At 38.4% G+C, this 23958-nt stretch overlaps 1 protein-coding gene across 11 annotated transcripts in view; it reads left to right on the top strand.

The window, feature by feature from the left end:
• Positions 1 to 23958, top strand: part of Ttk (TTK protein kinase) — a 47532-nt gene that overhangs the window by 10163 nt on the left and 13411 nt on the right. For 6 of the 11 annotated variants that reach the window (XM_076576751.1, XM_042281364.2, XM_076576752.1 and 3 more), the window contains exons 5-14: positions 437 to 580; positions 1018 to 1132; positions 1284 to 1356; positions 1449 to 1543; positions 2781 to 2868; positions 3961 to 4078; positions 7952 to 8082; positions 9810 to 9943; positions 11905 to 12067; positions 14477 to 14569. In XM_076576751.1, the coding sequence (XP_076432866.1) occupies positions 437 to 580; positions 1018 to 1132; positions 1284 to 1356; positions 1449 to 1543; positions 2781 to 2868; positions 3961 to 4078; positions 7952 to 8082; positions 9810 to 9943; positions 11905 to 12067; positions 14477 to 14569 (1154 nt within the window). Of the gene's footprint in view, positions 1 to 436; positions 581 to 1017; positions 1133 to 1283; positions 1357 to 1448; positions 1544 to 2780; positions 2869 to 3960; positions 4079 to 7951; positions 8083 to 9806; positions 9944 to 11904; positions 12068 to 14476; positions 14570 to 23958 lie in introns of all 11 variants that reach the window. The other 5 variants (XM_016003862.3, XM_042281368.2, XM_042281366.2 and 2 more) reach the window with 1 other exon arrangement.

Here is a 23958-nt window from a genome sequence, read left to right as displayed (position 1 = left end):
TGTATTTTGGCAGATATGTGGATTAGTCTAACAGCAGATGTTAGCCTTTACCCTTATTTTTATGTAAATCTTTTTGCTAGAAGAGTCTTGAGCAAATTTTCAGTCTTGATGACTAAATGTTACTATGAATAGTCTGTTATAGCAATGTTTACTGCTAGGACTGCGGACCTGTGTAGAGTAATCGAGATGTTTCTAATTGCTGTAGTTGGGTTTGGTTTTTTATGCTAATTTATTAAACTTCTAAGTGGTGTTTCGGTGATGAATAGGAATTGGTATAGAGAGTTGAGTATATGTCTGTGAGGAATTGCTTATTTGTTTGCTGGGCAATGATTGAGTAAGTCTGCTTTCCCCTCTAAGACCTAATGCATAAAGAGGAAGCTGGAGATGGAGGGTGAACAGCGCTGCATCAAATAACAGTTATTTTTCCCTCTCCTAGGCAATCTTAAAAAAGGCGAACAGCTTCTTAATAAAGCTGTGGAAAGTGGAGCCGTGCCGCTGCAGATGCTGGAGATTGCCAGACGCAACCTACACCTCCAGAAAAAGCAGCTGCTTTCAGAGGAGGACAAGAAGACTTTTTCAGGTGACTGTCAGTGGGCAGTGTGCTTTCCTGGAGTAAGTTAGGATTCAGGCTACTTTAAAGACAAGAAAAATTGTTTAAGTATGTGCTTAAAACCTAAAGTTAAATTAAGTAGGTGTATAAGAGGTAAGATATTCAGAAACAAAGATCCTTCCTGCATTAAACTTGTGTTGGTAACACCTTTAAAATGACTTGGTCCAAATAAGAACGTAACATTTGTTTAGAAGTAAAGGATATACTTTTACCCTGGGGATAAAGCTATATGTGTAATTTGAAGTGATAGTTGGAAAAAAAATGTATTGATGACATTGTCATGCTTTCATATCCTGCATGAGGGCTCTTACCTATTACAAGTTATCTTTTAAAATATTCCTATTTATAAGATTGCTCTTTTTTTTTTTTTTTTTGTAAATTTGATCATAGTTGTGAAATTTTTACAGCATCCACAGTACTTACTGCCCAAGAATCATTCTCCAGTTCACTTGGGAATTTACAGACTAGGCACATTAGTTGTGATTCCAGAGGACAGCCTGCTACAGCCAGGATTTTATATGGGTAAGAAAATAAATTCAGTGTTTATGCGGTTATCTTTTATATGTCCACATATGTATATTTTTCATGCAAGTCTGGTAACTGTTTAGCAGTATGATGAAGATATGTATTAATAGTATCTCTGAAAAATCACAGCTATTTTCTTTCTATTCAGAGAGAACATGCCTCCACAAGATGCAGAAATAAGTCAACGAAATCCCTTAAAACAAAGTAACAAAACTAAACGGGTAAGTCATTTTTGGTCTACTCTGAGGAAGGAGATGGTAGTGAGTTCTTTGTGTGTACCCATTGGTTACTTAATCTTTCAAATCATTTCTAGTCGTGTCTCTTTGGAAGAGTTCCAGTTAACCTTCTAAATAGCCCAGATTACCATGAGAAGACAGATGGCTCGGCCGTGCCAAATCTTACAAAAAGGTGTGTTTGAGTTTGGGTTTTTTAATTGGTTTATATTTAAAGACTGATGCCAGAATATCTTACTTTTTTTTTTTTTTTGGGGGGGGGGGTTTCGAGACAGGGTTTCTCTGCGTAGCTTTGCGCCTTTCCTGGAGCTCACTTGGTAGCCCAGGCTGGCCTCGAACTCACAGAGATCCGCCTGCCTCTGCCTCCCGAGTGCTGGGATTAAAGGCGTGCGCCACCACCGCCCAGCTTTACTTTTTTTTTTATACTAAGTAATAGTGATTAGGATTAATTTGTTTTTCTTTGTAGTTCCAGGGATTGAGCCTAGGGCCTTAGACGTGCTAGGCAACAAAAAAGAAGTAGGATAAGTAAATTGGCTGCTGAGTGAAGTGGTCCAGACCTTTAACCCCAGCTAGCAGGGTGGCTGAGCCGTGAGACTCTTTTAAATCCAGAGGTTGGGTGGGGGTGGGGTTACCCTGGGCAACATAGTAAGACTCCATCTTCCTAATGAAACATCATTCGTTGTATCTGATATATTCCCCGACTCTCAGTTTTGGTGTTTACTCCCATACAAGAAATGGGAATATGCTGGATGTGTTGGTAGGTGCTAATAAAATTGAGAAACACAACTATTTTAGTTGGTGCCTTCAGTAATTGAGGCCCTATTATATTTAGGCTTTGAATAAATATTGATAGTTAAAAGGGTAGTTGCATTTAAGTTACAAATGCCTGTTAATTTATCTTGTGCCTACATTTCAAATACCTAGTTGAAGCATACAGGAGATTTTTCTCCCACTCTAAAAATGTATTTTTTTTTAATTCCTCCCCATCCCTCAAGCTTCATTCAGCTAGGTTTTTGTTGCTTTTTACAAGAGACTGTATGTCAGATTATAGAGGTCCACATGGCAGTTCATTGCATGTTCTTTTCCTTGCTCTGTGTGCAGTCTGAAATGTAGTTTCACCTACGTACTTTTCCTTTCCCACATTCTTATCTTAACTCCAGCTGTAACTTATTAGGTAATGGAGAAATTAGCAATCACCTATCTCTTCATCAATTTTGTCATTGCCCAGTCCTAATTTTTAAGCATAGTCACCTTTGTATTAGAATTATGTCACTCTTAAAGATGCCTTTTAAACAGATGCTTCCAATTCAAAGTGTGTATTACCCAATATGTGTATTTAAAGCCAATTTTAAAATGAAAAATGAAACAATTTCAAGTTAACTGTTATAATCCATTTGTTTCATGGGTTATAGAAAGCTATCTGGATCAGAATATCGAGATTCAATTACAACTGGATCCAAACCAAGTGGAAATGATTCCTGTGAATTGAGAGTTTTAAAGGTATTTCAGTTTTTAAATCCATGTGAAGCAAAGGTTCCAGGTCTAGAAGTCATAGAGCTTCCTTTACAGAAAGGATCTAGTGTTTATCTCTCCAGTGTGTTGGTGAAGCCGCAGGAGGTTTGAGACCACCCCTGAGAGGTGGCTCAGAGTCCTGGACTATCTCTTAAAGATTAAGGTATTAGAGCAAGTATCAACCATCTTTTAGAAGGATCATAAGGTGCATTAATTAGGCATATATTTAAATGGATTAGTTGGCCTGGGTCTGGGAATTAACAAGGGGGCTGTTCACCAGGTTTTGTTTATTGCTATGTTTAATCATAAGATTCTGACAAAGCATCTTAAAAACCAGAGCACATGCTGGTGCAGAGGTGAGAGCCTAAGTATCAAAGTTAGTCTGCTCTGGCCCCATCTTTGCTAAGGAAGTAACTAGTTCCAGGTGCAGTGATCCCTAGGGGTTCTAATATTCTTAGTGTACTTGGCTTAAATCCCTGGTATTGGGGTGTGAATTTTCAACATTATAAGCTTTAATGATCTATGCATTGAAATACTAATAATTTTCTCTATTTTTAGGGAATGGTGCTAACTTTTACGAGTGCTATTATTTTGGTATTATAGTCAAGTCAGAGCAGGGGATTTGGCTCAGTGGTAGAGCACTTAACTACCATATGTGGGGCTCTGGATTCAGCTTCTGGTACTGAAAAACCCATAAAGAAATACTAAATAAAAAGTATAGTAATGTAAACAAGATAATTACATTTTCTCTTGTCATCAAGCTTATTCTATGTTGGTTACAAACCTTTTAACACTTCCTTTTTTGAGTGAAATATAGTGTAACAAGTAAGTAATATTAATATTAATATGTCTACTGGAAGCAAATTCACCAAGTTAATGGTTATGATCCTTCTTGATGCAGTAATCAGTAATAGAGGAAATTAATATTTTCTGAGAGTTTGTGAACCTACTCTGTCAAATATGATAGTTTGCAAGCAGTAATTTCAAATAGATAAAAGTTTATTATATTCTATTAAGATAGAAGTACTGCTGCGATGATATTGTTATCTTATTTGAAGTCTTTCTATGCCTTTTGTGTAGCCCATTCAAGCTGTCCATTTCAAAGACTCTCTGTCCAATGAAAAAAGTTCTGAGCTTATTTCTGATTTAGTAGCTTTGAAGAGTAAAACAGAATCAAGTCTTCTAACAAAATTGGAGGGTAAGTACTCATGCAAGGAACTTTGATTAAACTCAGTAGGCTCTTTCCAAAAGAGGGACACGAAAATCAGAGGGGGACTTGTTGGGAATAAAAAGGGTTTCAGATGGGGAGAGGGAGAGATGAGAGAAGGTAACCATAGCATGAAAATGATTTATGCCGGGTGGTGGTAGCACATGCCTTTAATCCCAGCACTTGGGAGGCAGAGCCAGGCGGATCTTTGTGAGTTTGAGGCCAGCCTGGTCTACAGAGTGAGATCCAGGACAGGCTCCAAAACTACACAGAGAAACCCTGTCTCGACAAACCACAAGAAAAAGAAAAAGATTCATTCTATGTATGTTTGAAGTATCGAGGAGTAACACACACAGAGATTGAGGAGTAAAAGGCTTGCCGTGTGTGCATGAGGACTGGATTCAAATCTCCAGAACCCACATGCGGCTGAATGTCTGTAACTCCTGCAGTCCCGTGGTAAAATGGGAGGCAGGGACAGGAGAATCCCCAGAAACGCACGGCCCATCTATTCCGATGTATACAGCACAGAACAAGAAGAGACCCTGTATCAAACAAAATGGAAGGCATGTTCTCTGATTTCCGTGTGCTCACACACACCCAAGTGTGCACACATCATATATGCACAAACCCACATAGCTTGAGAAAACAGATAAATGACCTATTGTGATATAATACTCTGTCTTCCTTTATTTTTCCATTCTAATTTTTTTACAGAATGCATGAAAAGTATTGACTCCTATAGGGGAGGAAGCCATTTGTCTGAAGGGTACATAAAATGAAGAGAGGAGAGACCATATAATAGAAATCAAATGACTGAGTTATTTCTCTTAGTTGGTTTGACTGGTATTTTCATCAGAGGACAAAAAATCAATTTCTATGTCACAGCCCACTATTTTATATTTTAAATCATACTTTGATTTCCCACTACATAGATATATATAATAAATGTTCTAGGGACCCAATAACTTTAGGAATGGGGTCCCAAAATTGCAAACCAATTATGGGATGTATACAGAATAGATAACACATAATGTGGAATAAAATGTAAAGATTGTTAGGAGAGATGCAGGTAAAATACTGTGAGAATTTCGGAGAAGGAAAATTTTAGGAACCTAATTTGGATTAGGGAAAAATATATGAAAGAGAAGAAATTTGAAACCCGATTAGCATTTAAGTGGGGGCTCACAATAATAGAGCTCAGATAGCGGAAGAAGAGCTTGGGCAAACGAATAGAATATAAGCAGGGCCATCCATTGGGGCTGAACACTGGAAGACTGGTAGACAGAGTGGGAAGTAAGAGGAGGGAGCTTGAGTGACAGACATGCTTACACTCCAAAGTAAGCTGCTTTCAGGGAGGACCAGGGTTATCGGGTGACTTTGAGTGTGTGCTAATGCTTTTCTCAAGCTGTGCTAAGGCCTGAGGGTAATAATCTAATGTGCAATGTTCAGTCAGGTTGCAGTGTTTTCCTCCACTTGTCATAGAGCTGAGGAGGCACTTGGAAGAAAAGTGGGGCTTGCCCTGATGTTTGCCTGAAGTCCAGTGTCTCAGGAAAGCCCCGAGTGTTTCCTCCATAGAGTAAACTTATTCTTTGCCTTGATGTTATTTGATAACAAATTCCTAATCCTGGTGCTTGTTAGAAACTGTATTTCCTATTTTCTTGTCATCTTTTAATACCATTAGGAAAAAAGCATCTTTATCAAATATGCCTGTTAATAGTGCTCATTTGGTAGCTAATTTGATGAAATAGCATTCTGAATTACTGTGCATTATGACTTTACAGTCTTTGTTTTTATTCTTTCTCTTATTATAAACAAGGTTTATACCAGTATCCCAAACATATTTACAGATTTTAGGTCATCAGTTTATCTTTCATATTTGATTCAATTTTGAACTTATCATGAACGTGAATACACATGTGTAAGGTAATGAGTCAAGCTTTGTTCTTGATTTTTCTTATACAAATGTCTATTTGACTCAGGGCCAGTTTGGATATCCTCTTTTCCCTGTCTGGAAATTTAGGTGATTCTGTGTATGGTTTATGGTGTATGGTTTGGGATTTTTGTCTCTGTTTCACAGTTACTTTGTCTTTATTATAGTGAGTCTTGATGTCTGTTAGTGCTAGTGTGTATGTTTTCAGTTTTGTTCTTTAGGATTATTTCAGTTCTTATTAGCATTTTGAATTTCCGTGAAAATATTAGGAGCTATGTATCAGTTTCTATTCTTTGAAAAATGGAAGTTTGGTTGAGAGGCACTTGAACCTGTAAAGACATCTGAGACAAATTGTCATCTTCATGCTTCAACTTTTCAGGCCACATGCCTGGCATGTTTTCATTCACTTAATACATAAAGAGAGCTGTGTGTATGCTATTGTAGATTTACCCTAGGATAGCTGATAGTTTGGTGTCGTGATAATGAAGGGTACCCTTGCTTTACAAATTTTTTTGTGTTCAACTTTATTGCAGATATAGGAAATTAATTGATTTTTTTTTAACTTGGATATATTGACATTTCTAAATTTACCGAACAATTCTAATCATTTCCCTATGTATTCTCTAGGAGTTTTGTATTTATGCTTGTTTGCTTTATTTGTTCTTTTTTGAGACAAGGTCTCCATGTTAGGCTGCCTAGCTGTCTTCAAACTCACAATTCTCCTGTCTCAGCCTGCTAAGGGCTGAAATTACAGGCATGTGCTGCAATGCCCAGTTTGTGGGGTTTTGTAGGTACACAATCATGTTTGAAAATTGTGTCTCTTTTCTTTCTGATCCTTTTCATTCTCTTTGTTACTGTGCAGCTTCTAAGAGGTCCAGAATCACCATTGCTAGGGGGATGATAGATGAATTTCTTGCCTCACTGTTTTAAGGGACCGTTTTTTGGTTTTTTAACTCTTGAAATTATAGCTGTTATAGATTTTTATTGTTGCTTTTTATCTAATTTAAGTTCTACTTTAGGTGTGGATTATTAATATTTTTGTATGTGCATGTGGTTGAACATTGAATTTTATCAAATGGCTTTTTGTTGTTGAGGTAGTCTTATATTTCATTTTGATTATAACAAGGTACAATGATTTTTGGGGTGTTTATCAAGCAGCATTTAGAAATGAATCATATTTTGATATAATTCATTAGGTCTTTCATTAATTGTTAATATTTTGCTTCGAGTTTAGAATTTTGGTATACATTGAATTGTAAATACGTTATTGGCATTTTTGTTTTTAGACCTTTAAGGCAGTCAGTTATAAGCTAGTAAAATAAAATCTGTATTAAAATGGAGGTCTAAACAGCAGTTAGTTAGCTTCTCTTTATTAGTAATACTTTAATATCCACACTTAAAAATTTTAATTTATTTATTAAAAAACAGAAGCATTTAAATCTCGTATGGTCTCTGATGAAACTTTTTAGGGAAACTATTTAGGGAAGTTACTGCCTTGCATTTTTATAAGGTCATTTCTCTCTTTTTTTTTAAATTTTTTTCGAGACAACATTTCTCTGGGTCCTAGATCTCTCTCTGTAGACCAGGCTGGCCTCGAACTCAGAGATCCGCCTGGCTCTCCCTTCCAGTCCTGGGATTAAAGGCGTGAGCCACCACCGCCCTTCCTCCTTCCTCCCTCCCCTCCCCTCTTTCCTTTTGTTTTTGTTTTCAGAGTGAAAATGAAGCATAGTTTATATCCTATTGCTTTTTGGGGTTTGTTTTGTTTTGCCATGGGGTCTGTACTGTTGTACTGCCCAAGGTGGTTTCGAACTCCCTGGTTCAAGTGATCCTCTCCTACTGCAGCTCCTGAGTCATGACAGGCAGATGCTACCATACATGGCCTTAATTATTTTATCATCAGGTATTAATTTTTAATGATAACAATAAAATTTCAGAAAATAAGGTGCATCAAGAACCAGAAATTGCAGAAAGAAAGCACAAACCATGGCAGTCCACAAGAAAGTCAGAGTGTGTGAGCCAGAACCAGTGGCACATTCCGGATGTAACCCCCAAGACTCTTAAAGAGGTAACTTTGTGTTCTCTTAAAAGTACAGACTGTCTTTAGTAATATGTGTCTGGCTTGATGGGCATGTTGGGTATTGCGTTTGAAATGTTTATGCCATATTTAGTAGAATCGTTTATTCACAAGATACTTTTTTTTTTTTTTTTTTTCAGAATACTGTGATCAGTAGCACCTGTAGGTTCAAAAGAGTACATGTCAGGATAAATTCTGTTTTTGTCAGTTTACTAATAGACTGTTGTAGTTTTGTTTTTTTTTTTTTTTGTATGTGTGGGTACGCGCCTGCGAATACAGGATGCTCATGAACGCAGAGGCGTTGGATCTTTCTGGAGATCTCTGAGTTTAAAACCAGCCTGATCTACATATTGAGCTCCAGGCCAGCCAAGGCTGCATAATGAGACTGTCTAGAATAGTGGTTCTCAATCTTCCTAATGTTGTGGTGACCCCCCAACCATAAATTATTTTCATTGCCACTTCAGAACTGTAATTTTGCTACTGTTATGAGTCTCAATGTAAACATTTTTGGAAATGTCAAAGGGGTCATGACCCACAGGCTGAGAACCACTGGTCTACAACAAAACAGTACTGGGCTCTGGGTCATACAAAAGCCAGCAACTTCCTGATTCCTTCTGGCTTCTACACCTGTTCCATGTATCACCTGTCTTATAGGTGGCCTTCAAATTTGTAACTCCTGTGATGATCATTCCTTCACGGTAGCCACATACACTTTATGCTCAGTTCTTCCCTCCAAAATACCAAGTGCACACATCGCACTCTTATCACTGTCTTTAACATTCCATTGCTCAGTAACTTCGTCCAGCAGTTTCTTAATCACATATTCATCCCTCATCCTAGTGTACATTTCCACACTCCTGTGTATACATGAGGGGGTCTTAAATGAAAGAGAAAGCATTTCAAGAAGAGAGGTCTTTTAGCCATTTGTAAAAGTTAGAGGACTCCAGTACAGAAAGTAGAATAGATTTATCCATTGTAATTCTTGAGTATAATGAGGTGTCGAGGTCTGAAATTTTAACAGAAATCAATGTAATCTAGTGTAAATACTTTCTAAAAACTAAAACTGTCCCCAAATTGAAGTTCGTCTCTGTAGACAGAAGAATATTTTATAAAAGTTTAACACGTAATAGTTCTGATACAATGAAGATGGTGGTTCTTGTTTTGTTAAATAATTTTACATGCCTTCCTGATGTATAACCAATTTGAGTAGAATATTTTAGGATTAAGAGTTTAGAATAAAAGGACTGTTATAAAATTTAACTAAAAGTTGGACAGGGGAAATAGCTTAGTACTTGTTACACAGGCCTGGGGCCCTGAGTTTGATCACAAGCATCAATGTCACAAGCCGGGGTGGTGGCATGTGCTTGTAGGGAGATGGAGACAGGTGGGTCCCTAGGGCTCATTGGTCTGTTAGCCCAACCTAACATAACCTATGAGCCTCAGGTCCTAGATGGAGACTTTGTCTCAAAACACAAGGTGCATGGCATCTGAAGACACCCTCAGATGTCAGACCAGTGAGCTCTACCTGTGCATGTGTGAACACCTGCATGCACGTACGTGAACATCTGCATGCATGGACACACACATAGGCCCACCTGTTTTAGAACGTTTTGCTTTTCATATTTTTAGCATTGTAAAGGTTATATTTGTTAAACTGTTTTATCCTTGTCTAATTTAAAAACTCTTAAGTCATGGAATTTTAAATTTTCTTTTAGCAGAAGTGTGCCACTGTTGAACAACTTGCCTTATCAGTTTCAAAGCAGTCACCTCCGATGTCAGTTTCTAAACGGATTGATCCAAAGTCTGTTTGTGAGACGCCTAGTAGCAGTTCCTTGGATGATTACATGAGCTGGTAATTACCTTTTGCGTCGAGCTCAGAATGCAAGGTGGTAAATAGAAGTAAGACAAGGAAGGACAAGGAATCTGCTCTCTTATTTTAGAGATTTTGAAATTACTGTTTTTCCCAACATCAGTTTTTGTCACCTGTAAAATGCAAAGGAGAGCCGGGTGGTGGTGGCGGCGGTGGCGGCGGCGCACGCCTTTAATCCCAGTTCTTGTGAGGCAGAGGAAGGTGGATCTCTGTGAGTTCGAGGCCAGCCTGGTCTACAGAGTGACAGAGTGAGATCCAGGACAGGCACCAAAACTACCCAGAGAAACCCTGTCTCGAAAAACAAAAAAACAAAACAACAACAACAACAAAAAAAATGCAAAGGAGAAAGTGGTTATGATTACACGTGTATTATCTTGAGATATAATAATTCTCTTTTTTTAAGGACTGTTGTTGAAGTGGCCTTTGCTATATTGTATTCTTAGCACTTAGAAATCTGAGAATGCAGTCTATCTCTTTTGTCAACATGTATGCCTCTGATTGAGAAACCTTTTAAAGGAAGTTTAGCATTCTTAGAATGGGTAAAGGGATAGATATTTCTGTGTAGGAAGCAGTAATTGGAATGGGATGGCCTCTAAAAGAGGTCAGGTGTACTAATTCATATGGTTTGGAAAGGAATCAGAGATACAGGACTTGGGACAGGAATGAGGGATATGTGAGGAAAATGGATGGTCAGGGCTGATGAAAAGGGGAAATAAAGGTTTTGCAAAAGAAAATGAGTGGCATTTCAAAGAAAAGAAATAACCTTCAACTGTTGGCTATATTTTTAACGTTTTTAAGGGCTAACATAATTCAATAATGCCTTTGGCTTTTTTTCAGAATGTTATTTTTTTATCCTAATTAGAACCATCTTTTTTTATAACCAGTTTCATATCTATATAATACAATTTTATTGCCTCATTTGATTTCATGTAGGATATTTCAAAGAATGATTACTAGTGATAATGATAATGCATTTCTTAAGATAATTATTTATGTGTGTGTGCTGTATGCACGTGTATGTGCCTTTGCACACGCATGTGCCTGCAGGCCAGAGTGGGGTGTCACGCTCCACCATATTCCCTTTAGACAGGATCTCTCATGGAACCCGGGGCTAGCCTGGCAGCTAGCAAGCCTTAGTAGTACTTGTATTCTGACTCCCACACTTTAGGGTTATGGTCCTGCACATAGCCATGCCCAACTTTTTATGTGGGTGTTGGGGGTTCTGACTCAGGTCCTAATGCTTGCACAGCAGGTGCTCTTACCCTCTGAGCCATCTTTCCAGCCCCAAATTATTTATTGTTCATATTTTTAGAGTTCTTTTGTGCCAACTACTTAACCGATATTGGAGAAATAATAAACAAAAGGAGCAAAGTGTGATTGTGTACTGAACAGACACATAAGCCAGAAGACCACACCCCTTTGGTGACATAATTGGCTCTCAGATGTTTCTAGCAGACTGTCATAGAACATTATTGTTTAAAAACAGTTCTAAAATCTGTGGTCAGATCTTTGCCTTGGCTAAACTGTTATAAAATTCTCCTTACTCCATATTTTTAATTCCTTTTTGCTTATTTTATTAACATTAATATAAAAATATAAAATATAATATAAAAAAAAGTGTGGGAGTCAGAATACAAGTACTACTAAGGCTTGCTAGCTGCCAGGCTAGCCCCGGGTTCCTTTCAGGGGATAAAAATTGATTTCAGACCAATTTTTCCCAAATTAACTATCTGGTGGTGATATAAGTAGAACACATAAATACCAGCTATTATGACATCTAGGTAGTGTGGCATGAGCAGAAAACATAAATATTGGCTCTTATGAAAAACTAGCTAATGTGGCAACTTTAGTTTTATGTGACTCTTTAGAGTGTATGAAGACTTAAAATCATCCTTTTAATTTGTTAATATTTTTATATTAAAGAGAATAAAAATCTTTTCCAGTTTTAAGACTCCGGTTGTAAAGAATGCCTTTCCACCTGCTTGCCCATCATCGACACCTTACAGCCAGCTTGCCTCCCTCCAGCAGCAGCAGCAGCAGCAGCAGCAGCAGCAGCAGCAGCAGCAGCAGCAGCAAGTACTCAGTACTCCTCTTCAAACCTTACAGGTTCGATGAGCATGCTTTATGGTGGCGTATGTTAAGGTGCAGTCAGTTTCCTAGATTTTGCTTGCACAGTATCAAGTTGTCAAGGAAGGTCTTCAGAACCTGTCCATTCTTAAGAAACTTTTTGACATCTTGATTAGAGTGTCTTCCACCTTGGGAGTAGGCCCAAGGATCCAATTTGAATAGTTTGGTAAAGCTTATCTTATAATGGGGCCTACTTTCTATTTGTGAGCAGCTTCATTTTCTTTGTTAATATGCAATTCATTTGGAAAAGTGAATCTTCTGAATAATCAGAATAGCAACTTGAGGTAATTAGAATGTATTATAATTGTTATAAACTAACAAAGATTTTGCTGACATATGAATTACCATTTGACAAAAAGCAAGGTACCAGGTTACTGAAAATATGGTATAGACCTCTGAGCGCAGTGTGAACATGGGTCTTTTAGAGAGACTTTATGGAGGTGATTCTTGGCTGTGGGATTGACCAGCTGTGTGATCTTTGGCAAGTTACATGAACTCTTTGTACCCATTTCATCACGTATAAAATGGAGAAATAACACTAGGATGGTTGTGAAGGTTACATTAATTATATGTGTAACTCTTAATGCAGAGCATGGCCCGATACTTAAAAGTTAATAAATGTTAACTTCTACTGTTATATAAGTGAACAGCCAGAAGAGCGATCATCTATTAAAACTATTAGATTAAAAATAATTGACAGAAGGTAGAAGAGTGGTTACATACCTGGGAGGGAGGAATTGGGGAGTTGTTAATGGGCAACAGGTATAGAGTTTCAGTATTTGATAACAAAAAATTCTGGAGATGGACAGTGGTGATGTTTCCACAGAGACCTGTGTATCTAATACCACTGAATAATAAATGGTTACAAAGGCAGCATTTGGGTTATGTATATTTTGCCACTATTAAAAAAAATGAACAAAAGATTACCTGATGATAGATTGTATAATACTAGCCATGGAAATACTTGGTAGTGTCTACAGGCTTGAAATTATATAAGTTACAAAGTGAATGGAAAGCCTGGCGTGGTGGCACATGCCTTTAATCCTAGCCCTCAGGAGATAAAGACAGGAGGATCCCTGTGAGTTCGAGACCAGCCTGATCTTCATATCAGGTTCCAGGACACCCAGGATTATGTATAAAGGCCCTTTTCCAGAGGGAGAGATTTATGATGATTCAAGATCTTTTATTGACCTGTTAGTGGTAACATGTCCTGTTCTGGCTCAAATCTGAAAGGCAAGTCCAAAGTAACTGGGAAGGGGGGCATGAAGACTACTGTCAGGAGGGAATTCAAAAGGAGTCAGGTGTGGCTGATAGCTTGGGAAAGGAAAACAGTGAGCTGGGCTTTTGGAAGATGATCTAATGAGTAGTTTGAAAGCCCTGGCCCCAGTGAGGAGAGGTGGGTAGGGATGGGGAGTCTCATGGAGGAGCTACTGGTATTGAAGTAGAGTTCCCTGGTGTCACTGTATTCTGAAAAGTGCTCACAGCTGGGGAAGGATGTCAAAGGGATCATTGCCTAAGAAAAGCTGTTTAAGGAGGAAGGAAGAGAACAGTGGGAGAGAGCTCTGACTTAGTCTCTCGAGTCCCGAGAATAAAGAAATTAGAATCCATCTGTCTGTTTCTATAGAAGACTACATAGAAGAGTCCATCATTTTGGATTTAAAACATGACTTAGTTAAATTGAAGTTTATTCAGACTTTGATTCAATTTGATTACTTGACCAATCAAAAACTCTTCATTTCAGCTTTACTGTCTCAAACTATGGCCTCTTAGCATACCTAAAGTGCTTTTAAAGTCTTCACAAGCACGAAGTGAGACCATCCAGTTCTAAGAGAAGAAAGGAAAGGGCACACTGATAGGCATCAGTTGATAGATTGCCTGGGAAGATGCTGAGGTTTGGAGAAGTTACATAACTTCTGAACTGCACTCAGGACAGAAGAGAGGGACAGTTGTTGATGAAATGTCCTTGTCTAATTGACTGGAGCTCGCGCACCTTAGCACGTTGTTTTTATATGATGTTAAATGGGGAGGGCGGGTGACTACATGCATGTGGAAGTAAAGAGGTGCAAGGAAAAGGCATAGGAGAAAAAGATGAAATGGGTAGCTCCTGAGTTTGCCCATTGAATATTAAGTGGCTTTCTTCAATTTTCTACTCAGATTAAGTAAAAATCAGTTAGAGAGGGAGCCCTTTGGAAGTTTGTCTCTTGAAATAATATAACATATTTTTCGCTTACTTATCTTTTATGGTTTTTGTTGTTGTTTTAGGTTCTTTTTGAGGCAGTCTTTTGTAGCCCAGGCTGGCCAAAATTGGGAGCATTTCACTATACCTATTGCAAACTAGTTTCTTAGATATGTTCTTTGAACTTATATTTATATATTTTAATTGTTTAGCTTTCAGGATCCTCGTCATTAAATGAATGCATTTCCGTTAAAGGAAGAATTTATTCCATATTGAAACAGATAGGCAGTGGAGGGTCGAGTAAGGTAAGTAACAAATTAATAGAACTCTTCGGTCTTTTCAAGTGTGGGAGCGTTTGCTCTTCTAGGAGCCCTTGTTCCCCGGGAGCCAGAAGAGCTGCCTCATGTCCTCCTCTCCTCCTTCCTGTAAAATACCTTGTTCTCTTTAGACCTGCAGCGAGAGCTCCGTCTCATGCCTCTTCTCCAGAGTCCTGTGCTTTCAGATGCCTTCTATGCCACGTTAACATGGGCTTGCAGTGGCCAGAAACCACTATGTAGTATCCCAAGGAGACTGGGGAACTATGAGGACATGACCTGATCTGCTGGTGTGCTTAGAGTCACTCAGTAAGAATTTTCAGTAGTGAGTTTGTTTTACTTGATGTTTCCCATCTTAAAAATGTTCTAGTCACATAATTTTCTGCAATTAGATTATTTCCCGAATTTATCTAAGTGATTTATTTTTAAATGTATTTTTATTTTTTAAATTAGTGTGCAAGATATTAGATAGCATTATGACCTTTCATTTCCATCCATTTTCCTACAGATTTCAATTTTTTTTAGAGCTAAATGAAATCTCATTATGTATATGTATTTTTCATTTATTGTGACTAGAATGGCAGTTAGCATGGATATACAAGTGTCTGTGTTGTAGGCTATGGAGTCCTTTGAGTATATGCCTACAAATGATGTAGCTGGGTCATATTAAGAAACCTCCATACTGACTTTCATAATAGCTGTACCAGCAGTGAATAAGGGTTCCTCTTTCCCCATATCCTCACCAACATTTGTTGTCAGATTTCTTGATAATATCTATTCTGACTGGGATGAGGCAGTATCTCAAAGTAGTTTTAATATATATATCTTAGGACTTTGATCACACCTAAAAATATTCTTTGACCATTTGTGTTTCTTTTTAATTTATTTTTTCTTTTACATATTTGAGCTTTTGCCTGCCTGTATGTCTGTGTATCACAGAGATCCTTCTGCCTCTGCCTGCTGAAATCTAGGGTGCTTGTGGAGGCCAGAAAAGGGTATTGGATCCTCTGGAACTATAATTACAGGCAGTTGTTAACCACCATGTGGGTGCTGGGAATTAAATGTGGGTCCTTTGGGAGAGTAGATTTGTCTCAGCAATCCTGTTTCTTCTTTTAAGAACTATTTGAATCAGCCTGTTTGTTGATTAGCAATTTTGCTTCGTTTTATTTTGCAGTTCGCTGTAATTCAGGATATTGGTCCTATAGGTTGTCTATTTCTTTTGCCCTACAAGAACTTTAATTTCATGTAGTCCCATTTGTTGATTCCTAGGGCTACTTCTTGGGCTCTGACTCAAAGTTCTTGCCTACACCCGAATCTCAAAGTATATTCTGTTTTCCTCTAGCAGATTCACCGTTTTAAGGTTTAAATTAAGGTCTTTGTTCCACTTGGAGAATGAAAGATACTGATCTAACTTGATTTTTTGCAAGTGAAAATCCAGCTTGCCAATGCCGTTTGTTAAATGGGCTGTTGTTCCACTGCATGCGTTTGAGACCTTTGCCAAATACTAGATGGCAGTAGTTTTGTTGGTTTGTTTCCAGGTCTTGTGTTCCATTGGTCTGTCTGTTTTATGTCAGTACCCAGCTATCTTTATTACTATGTCCCTTTCGATATCTCTACTTGTATTCTTTCTCCTTAGGATTGCTGTGACGATTCATAGTCTTTTTGTTATTCCATATAAATTCCCACATTGTTTTTTTTTTCCTAGTTCTGTGAAGAATAGCATTGGGATTTTGATGGATATCACATTAAATCTGTAGATTAATTTTGGTGATGTAGCTATTTTCATGATGTTAACTGCCATTTCAAGTAGCATGGAAGAGCTTTTTCCATTGTCTCTGTCTTCTTTGGTTTCCTTTCCTAGGTACTCTTGTTGGAGTTGTTATGACTGGGACACACTGATTAATATCTTTGTAATTTCATTGTAGATATATATGAAAGGTACTCATTTTTGTATGTTCGTTTTGAATCCTGAAACTAAAAGTGTTTACTAGGGCTAAGAATTTTCTGGTAGATTCTGTCACATCTTTTAAGTATGGAATTGTCCCATCTCCAAGTAGGAGTAGCTTAACTCCTTCCTATTTTGATCCCATGTGTCTTCTTTCTCTCGTCTCAATTCTCTAGCTGAGACTTTACTATTATATTGAATAAGAGGCAAGAGTGGTCCTTGTCCCACTCATCATTTTAAAGGAATTCACTTTCTGTCTCCATTTCATATACTGTTGGCTGTAGTTTTTGTATATCACCTTTATTGTTTTGAGAGATGTTCCATCTATTCCTAGTTTCTTTAGGATTTTTACATGAAGCCATGGTAAACTTTGCCAAATGCCTTTTCTGTCTGCATCTATTGAGATAATCATGTGATTTCTGTCTTCATCACATTTATTGATGTGTATATGTGGAGCCAGTCTCCAGGATGAATCCCACTTAGTTGTGCTGTTTGATCTTTTTGATGTTTTGAGTTTTGTTTGTATTTTGTTGAGAACGTTTACATCTATGTTCATCATGGAAACTGGTTTGATTTTCTTTTTCTTTTTTTCCTTGTCATTATGTGGATTTGGTGTCAGGATAGCACTGGCTTTGTTGAGTGAATTTGGTGCTGTTCCTTCCCTTTCTATTTTGTGGAACAGTTGGAGAAGAGTTGGTATTAGTTTTCCTTTTAAAATTTGATAGAATTCAGTAAACACATCTGGTCCCGGGCTTTTCTTTGTGAGGAAACTTTAGATTACAACTTCAGTCTCATTGCTTGTAATGCTAAGTTATTTATATTTTCTGACTTTAGTTTTGGTAGATCATATGCATTTAGATATTTGTCTATTTCTTGTTTTCTAGCTTTTTGAAATGTACATTTTCAAAGTATTTTTTAATGATATTCTGGGTTTCATTGGAGTCTTATGATAATAATCTTTTGTCTCTAATTTTGTTAAGTTAGGCCTTGTCTTCCCTTTTTGTCAGTTTGGCCAATTTGTCAATCTTGCTAACTTTTTCAAATAACCAATTCTGTCTAGTTGACTTTGTTCTTTTAATCTCCATTTCATTGATTTTTTTTTTTCCTGTAATTTTTATTGCTTTTGCTATCTACTGGGTTTAGGATTGGCTTCTTGTTGTTATCCTATAGCTTTGAGATGCATCACTAGGTTGCTTGATTAGATTAACTAACTTTCTTTCTTTCTTTCTTTCTTTCTTTCTTTCTTTCTTTCTTTCTTTCTTTCTTTCTTTCTTTCTTTCTTTCTTTCTTTCTTTCTTTCCTTCCTTCCTTCCTTCCTTCCTTCCTTCCTTCCTCCCTCCCTCCCTCCCTCCCTCCCTCCCTCCCTTCTCTCTCTCTCTCTCTCTCTCTCTCTCTCTCTCTCTCTCTCTCTTTCTCTTTCTTTCGCTTTTTTGAGACAAGGTTTCTCTGTGTAGCCCTAGCTATCCTGGAACTTGCTCTGTAGACCAGGCTGGCCTAGAACTCACAGAGATCTGCCTGCCTCTTCCTCCTGAGTTCTGGGATTAAAGGTGTGCGCTACCATTGCTGGGCTGAGCTCTAATTTTTTCTTAATATGAACATGTGTATAGTTAAAATTCTTGTTTTATGACAGTCTTGGCTGTATCTCAGGGTTCTGGTAGGTTGTATTCTCATTTTCATTTGACTCCAGGAATTTTTTTTAGTTTCTTTAATTCTTCAATCACCCATTGTTCATCTAAAAGTGTATTGTTTAGTTTCCCAAGTATTTTTGTGGTTTTTCTTGTTATTATTTCTGTTTTTATCCTGATGTGATTCAAGGGGTTACCACAGTCTGTCTCCTTTTTTAAGGTTTGCTGAATGGTATAAGATGTGGTCATTTGGGGAGGTTACATGTGCTGAGACTGATTCTAGATTTGTTGGGCAGAATGTTCTGTATTATGCAGTTGATCTATGGTAGAATTTAACTCTTAAATTTATTTTTAGCTTGGAGGAGCTACCTAAATACAAGATTGGGGTGTTAAAGACTCCCACCATTAGTGTCAGGACCTGTGTGGCCTTTTATGTCTTTTAGTGTTTGTTTTATGAAATTAGCACCAATATTCATCCTATAAATATTTACAGATGTTGTATTTCTTGATAAATTGTTTCTTTTATTAACATGTAACAACCTCTTTGTTTCTTTTGATTAGTTTTGGTTTGAAGTCTACTTTATCAGATATAAGAATAGCTATGTCTGCTTGTTTATACTTACGTTTGCTTGGTACTTTGATTTCTGTCCTTCAACACTGAGGGGTTTTGAGTTTTTGTTTGTCTTTATTCACTACATGTATTTCTTATAGACAAAAAATAATTGATTTTTGTTTTCTAATCAGTCAGTCTGTCTACTTTTTTATTGGTAAGTTGAGGCTATTTTCCTGTAAGGTTATTATTGAAAGGGACTTGGTATTTCTTTTTTTTTTCAATTTACATGCTTCTTCTTCCTCTTCTCATATATATATATATATCAGCCATGGGTTCCCCTATTCTCCCCTCTCCCGCCCCCCCAGCCTACCCTCCATTCCCACCTCCTCCAGGACAAGTCCTCCCCCGAGGACTGCGATCAACCTGGTAGACTCAGTCCAGGCAGTTCCAGTCCCTTCCTCCCAGACTGAGCCAAGTGTCCCTGCATAAGCTCCAGGTTTCAAACAGCCAACTCATGCAATGAGCACAGGACTTGGTCCCACTGCCTAGTTGCCTCCCAAACTGATCAAGCCAATCAACTGTCTCACCTATTCAGAGGGCCTGATCCAGCTGGGGGCCCATCAACCTTTGGTTCATAGTTCATGTGTTTCCATTCGCTTGGCAATTTCTTTTTTAATAATTGAGTAAAACTGAAATTTATTATAAGCCACAGTCGTCCTAGGGACCTCCATGCTATATATATAGCCTCTATGGTTCTATGGGTTGTGGTCTGATTGTTCTTTATTTTATATCTAGAATCCACCTATGAGTGAGTACATACCATAACTGTCTTTCTGGGTTTGGGTTGCCTCACTCAGGATGATTTTTTCTAGTTCTATCCATTTGCCTGCAAATTTCATGCTTTCATTGTTTTTCTCTGCTGAGTAGTACTCCATTGTGTATATGTACCACATTTTTTTCATCCATTCTTCCGTTGATGGGCATCTAGGTTGTTTCCAGGTTCTGGCTATTACAAATAGTGCTGCTATGAACATAGCTGAGCATGTATCTTTATGGTATGAATCAGCATTCCTTGGGTATATGCCCAAGAGTGGGATGGCTGGGTCTTGAGGTAGTTCGATTCCTAATTTTCTGAGAAACCGCCATACTGATTTCCACAGTGGTTGTACAAGTTTACATTCCCACCAACAGTGGAGGAGTGTTCCCTTTGCTCCACATCCTCTCCAACATTGGTTGTCATTGGTGTTTTTGATCTTAGCCATTCTAACAGGTGTAAGGTGGTATCTCAGAGTCGTTTTGATTTGCATTTCTCTGATGATTAAGGATGTTGAGCATTTCTTTAAATGTCTTTCAGCCATTTGTAGTTCTTGTTTTGTGAATTCTCTGTTTAGCTCTTTAGCCCATTTTTTAATTGGACTGTTCAGTATTTTGATGTCTAGTTTCTTGAGTTCTTTATATATTGTGGAGATCAATCCTCTGTCAGATGTGGGGTTGGTGAAGATCTTTTCCCATTCTGTTGGCTGTCTTTTTGTCTTATTGACTGTGTCTTTTGCCCTGCAAAAGCTTCTCAGTTTCGAGAGGTCCCATTTATTAATTGTTGTGCTCAGGGTCTGTGCTGTTGGTGTTTTATTTAGGAAATGGTCTCCGGTGCCAATGCGTTCAAGAGTGCTTCCTATTTTCTTTTCTATTAAGTTTAGTGTAATTGGATTTATGTTCAGGTCTTTGATCCACTTGGACTTGAGTTTTGTGCATGGTGACAGATATGGATCTATTTGTAATCTTTTACATATTGACATCCAGTTATGCCAGCACCATTTGTTGAAGATACTTTCTTTGTTCCATTGTATAGTTTTGGCTCCTTTGTCAAAAACCAGGTGTTCATATATGCATGGATTAATGTCAGGGTCTTCAATTCGATTCCATTGGTCTGTATGTCGGTTTTTATACCAGTACCAAGCTGTTTTTATTACTATAGCTCTATAGTAGAGTTTGAGGTCAGGGATAGTGATGCCTCCAAGGGTTGCTTTATCGTATAGGATTCTTTTAGCTATCCTGGGTCTTTTGTTTTTCCATATAAAGTTGAGTATTTTTCTTTCCAGGGACTTGATATTTCTTAAGAGTTTGTTAGGTGATGTTCTGATTGACAGAATTTTAGGTGTTTGCTGGTTTGCTGTGTTAGACACTGTTGATTCTCTTCTGGCCCTTCTTTATCAGTGTTTTTTCCACGGAGTGTGTATTTTCATGTGTTCTCTTGGAGAGAGCTGTATTAGTTCCTTTCCTGTTGTTGTGAAAAACCCCCATAAGGAAGACAACTTAGAGAGGGTTTAATTTGGCTGACTGTTCCAGAGGGAGACGAGTCCATGATGTCGTAAGTGTGACAAACAGCAAACATGGAGCAGGAATAGGAAGTAGAGAGCTCACATCCTGAGCTGCAGGCCCAGAGCAGAGAGGGCAGACTGGCAGTGGGGTGAAGCCCTAGGCTCCCAGAGCCTGTCTCAGTGGCATATCTACCCCAGCAGGGCCACGTCACCCAAACCTTCCCGAGCATCACCACAGAATGGGGATTGTCTGTTCAAATGCTACCAGAGACATTGATTTTTCAAACCACCACAGAAGCTCTCTTTTTCTTCTTTCCTATATAATATTTCTTGTAAAAAAATTTTCTGCAGTGCTGACTTGGTTTTATGATTTGCTTTAATTTGTGTTTGTCTTAAAATATCCTTATTTCTCTACCAGTTTTGAAGAGTAACTTTTCAGGGTATGGCATTCTTGGTTCTCAGTTGCTTCCAGGCTTTGAATATGTCACTTTAAACTTTTCTGGCTTCGAAGATCACAGATGACACAGGTTGCTCTGTGACCCCTCCCTGCCTCACGTGTAAGTTGGCATTTTGCCTGTGCTGCTTTTTGTATTGTTTGTTTGCTTTGTGTTCTGACACCTTGACTAAGACATATCCTGGAACATTGTATGCCTCCTCTAGTTGGATATCTACTTCTGTCTCCAGCTTTGGGACGTTTCCTGCTATAATTGTATTTGTCTATTCTTTTTGAACTTATCACAGAGCTTTTTTCTACTCTGCAAATTCTCAGGTTTGGCTTCTTGGACTAAGAGTGTGCCAGTGTGCACTAAATGTCTTCTTGGACTAGGAGTGTGTATGCCAGTGTGCATTAAATGTCTTCTTGCACTAGGAGTGTGTATGCCAGTGTGCATTAAATGTCTTCTTGCACTAGGAGTGTGCCAGTGTGCATTGAATGTCTTCTTGGACTGGGAGTGTGCCAGTGTGCATTGAATGTCTTCTTGGACTGGGAGTGTGTCAGTGTGCATTGAATGTCTTCTTGGGCTGGGAGTGTGCCAGTGTGCATTGAATGTCTTCTTGGACTGGGAGTGTGTCAGTGTGCATTGAATGTCTTCTTGGGCTGGGAGTGTGCCAGTGTGCATTGAATGTCTTCTTGGACTGGGAGTGTGTCAGTGTGCATTGAATGTCTTCTTGGACTGGGAGTGTGCCAGTGTGCATTGAATGTCGTCTTGGACTGGGAGTGTGCCAGTGTGCATTGAATGTCTTCTTGGACGAGGAGTATGCCTGTGTGCATTAAATGTCTTTTTTAATGTATGTCTGAGTGCATTGTGGTCTCAGCTTTGCCCTCCATCCTCACATTTGTTCTTCTGCTAATCTTGTTTGGTAATGATACTTTTTGATGTGGTTTTTAGTTGACTGAACCTTTATCCCATTATTTGTTTGGTACCTTTTCAATGTTTCAGTTTCCATGTTATTATTTTTTTTTTTTGCATATTTTGCATTTTCTCCTCCACTTTACTGTTTTGTTCACTTTGGAGATTGTCTTTTCAGGATCTTGGGTTGATTTCCTTAAACCATGCACATGTTTGAGTCTTTTATCTGATCATTAATTAATGCATTTAAAAAGTAGGGCTCTGAATTATTTCAGTCTTAGTGACTTGGTTTTCTTCTGGGACTGCTTGGAGCCCTGAACTCTGTTCTTACTCACCTGACTAAGGAGGAAATCATGGGGGCTGCTGTCTTTACAAACTGACTCTCCCCAACTGCAGTCACTTGTACTTTGTCACTCACCAAGACAACCACCTTCAGATCAGTCAGGCATCCATATTTTTGTTAAAACCTGCTCTGTGCTTTGATTTGTAAGTTTCTTAGTAGACAACTGGGGTTTATTTTCGCTGTAGTTGTTCTCATTGACGAGCACACTTGTGTTTACTCTCTCACACTGACCCATTTTTCAGTCTTCCTGACATCCCTGAGCCTTAGGGCTGAGGCTTTGATCCCTTTTCTTCTTTCTCTGAATCAAGCCCTCCTTTGATGTTGTCTTCCAGTGTTGTGATTATACATGCTGCTGTGTTTATGCTTACAGTTTCCAAACTTGTATTTCCAGTTCAGTCCTCTCATTTCCAGATGAACCTTCCAAACTTGACTGCTCAGCATCTCTCCTTGGTTACCAGGTGTTTAAGACAGATGTGTAAGCACTTGCTCTGTAGTTTTCCAGTTGCAGTAAATAACAACTCCATTCTTAAAATTCCTTGGCAACAAACCTATTAGCTGCTCTTATTCTCATATACACATTTAGCCAGTCAGCAAACCTTGCTCTTCTACCTGCCTCTTGAGTAGCTTCGGAATCTTTCTATTAGTGCTGTTACTCCGAAGCAGCTATTATCTTTCCTTAGTTTATTATAATAAATAATGAGCTCACTCACTCAGTCTTTGTTCTTCTGATCTGGTCTATATCTTATCTCCCTCTCCCTTTTTTCCAAGGTGTCTTGCTTTACTTATAACCCATCCAGCCTGAATTTATAGTAGTTCTTCTGCCTCGGCCTCCCAAATGCTGGGATTACAGGTGTGTATCACCAGCCCATCTCTGTCCTCACGTCTTTGCTTGTGTCCTCTTGGACAAGGAGGACTTGATCACATTCTAAACTGCGACTCCTACCTTCCAATCACCAATGTTCTCCATTTTCCTCTAGTTTTTTTCTTTTCTTTTTTTTTTTTTGAAGGCTGGTGTCTAACTCCTAAGTGCTAAGATTAAAGGTGTGTGCAACCATATTCTGTGACTAGTTTATCTGTTGTCTGTGTTCCACCCTGTCCTCACTATCAAGATGGCAATGTCTGACTGCTCAGTGGTGTTAGGTCTGGTGCCTGCAACTGAATAGGGGCATCATTCGTGTGTTGAATGTTCCTCCTGGGCTATTAGGCTAGTCTGTGCTATGGTGGTACAGGAAACAGGGCTGTCGGGC

Source organism: Peromyscus maniculatus, chromosome 7 (assembly GCF_049852395.1).
Source record: "Peromyscus maniculatus bairdii isolate BWxNUB_F1_BW_parent chromosome 7, HU_Pman_BW_mat_3.1, whole genome shotgun sequence".
Taxonomy (NCBI): domain Eukaryota; kingdom Metazoa; phylum Chordata; class Mammalia; order Rodentia; family Cricetidae; genus Peromyscus; species Peromyscus maniculatus.
This window is presented reverse-complemented; position numbering and strand designations above follow the sequence as displayed.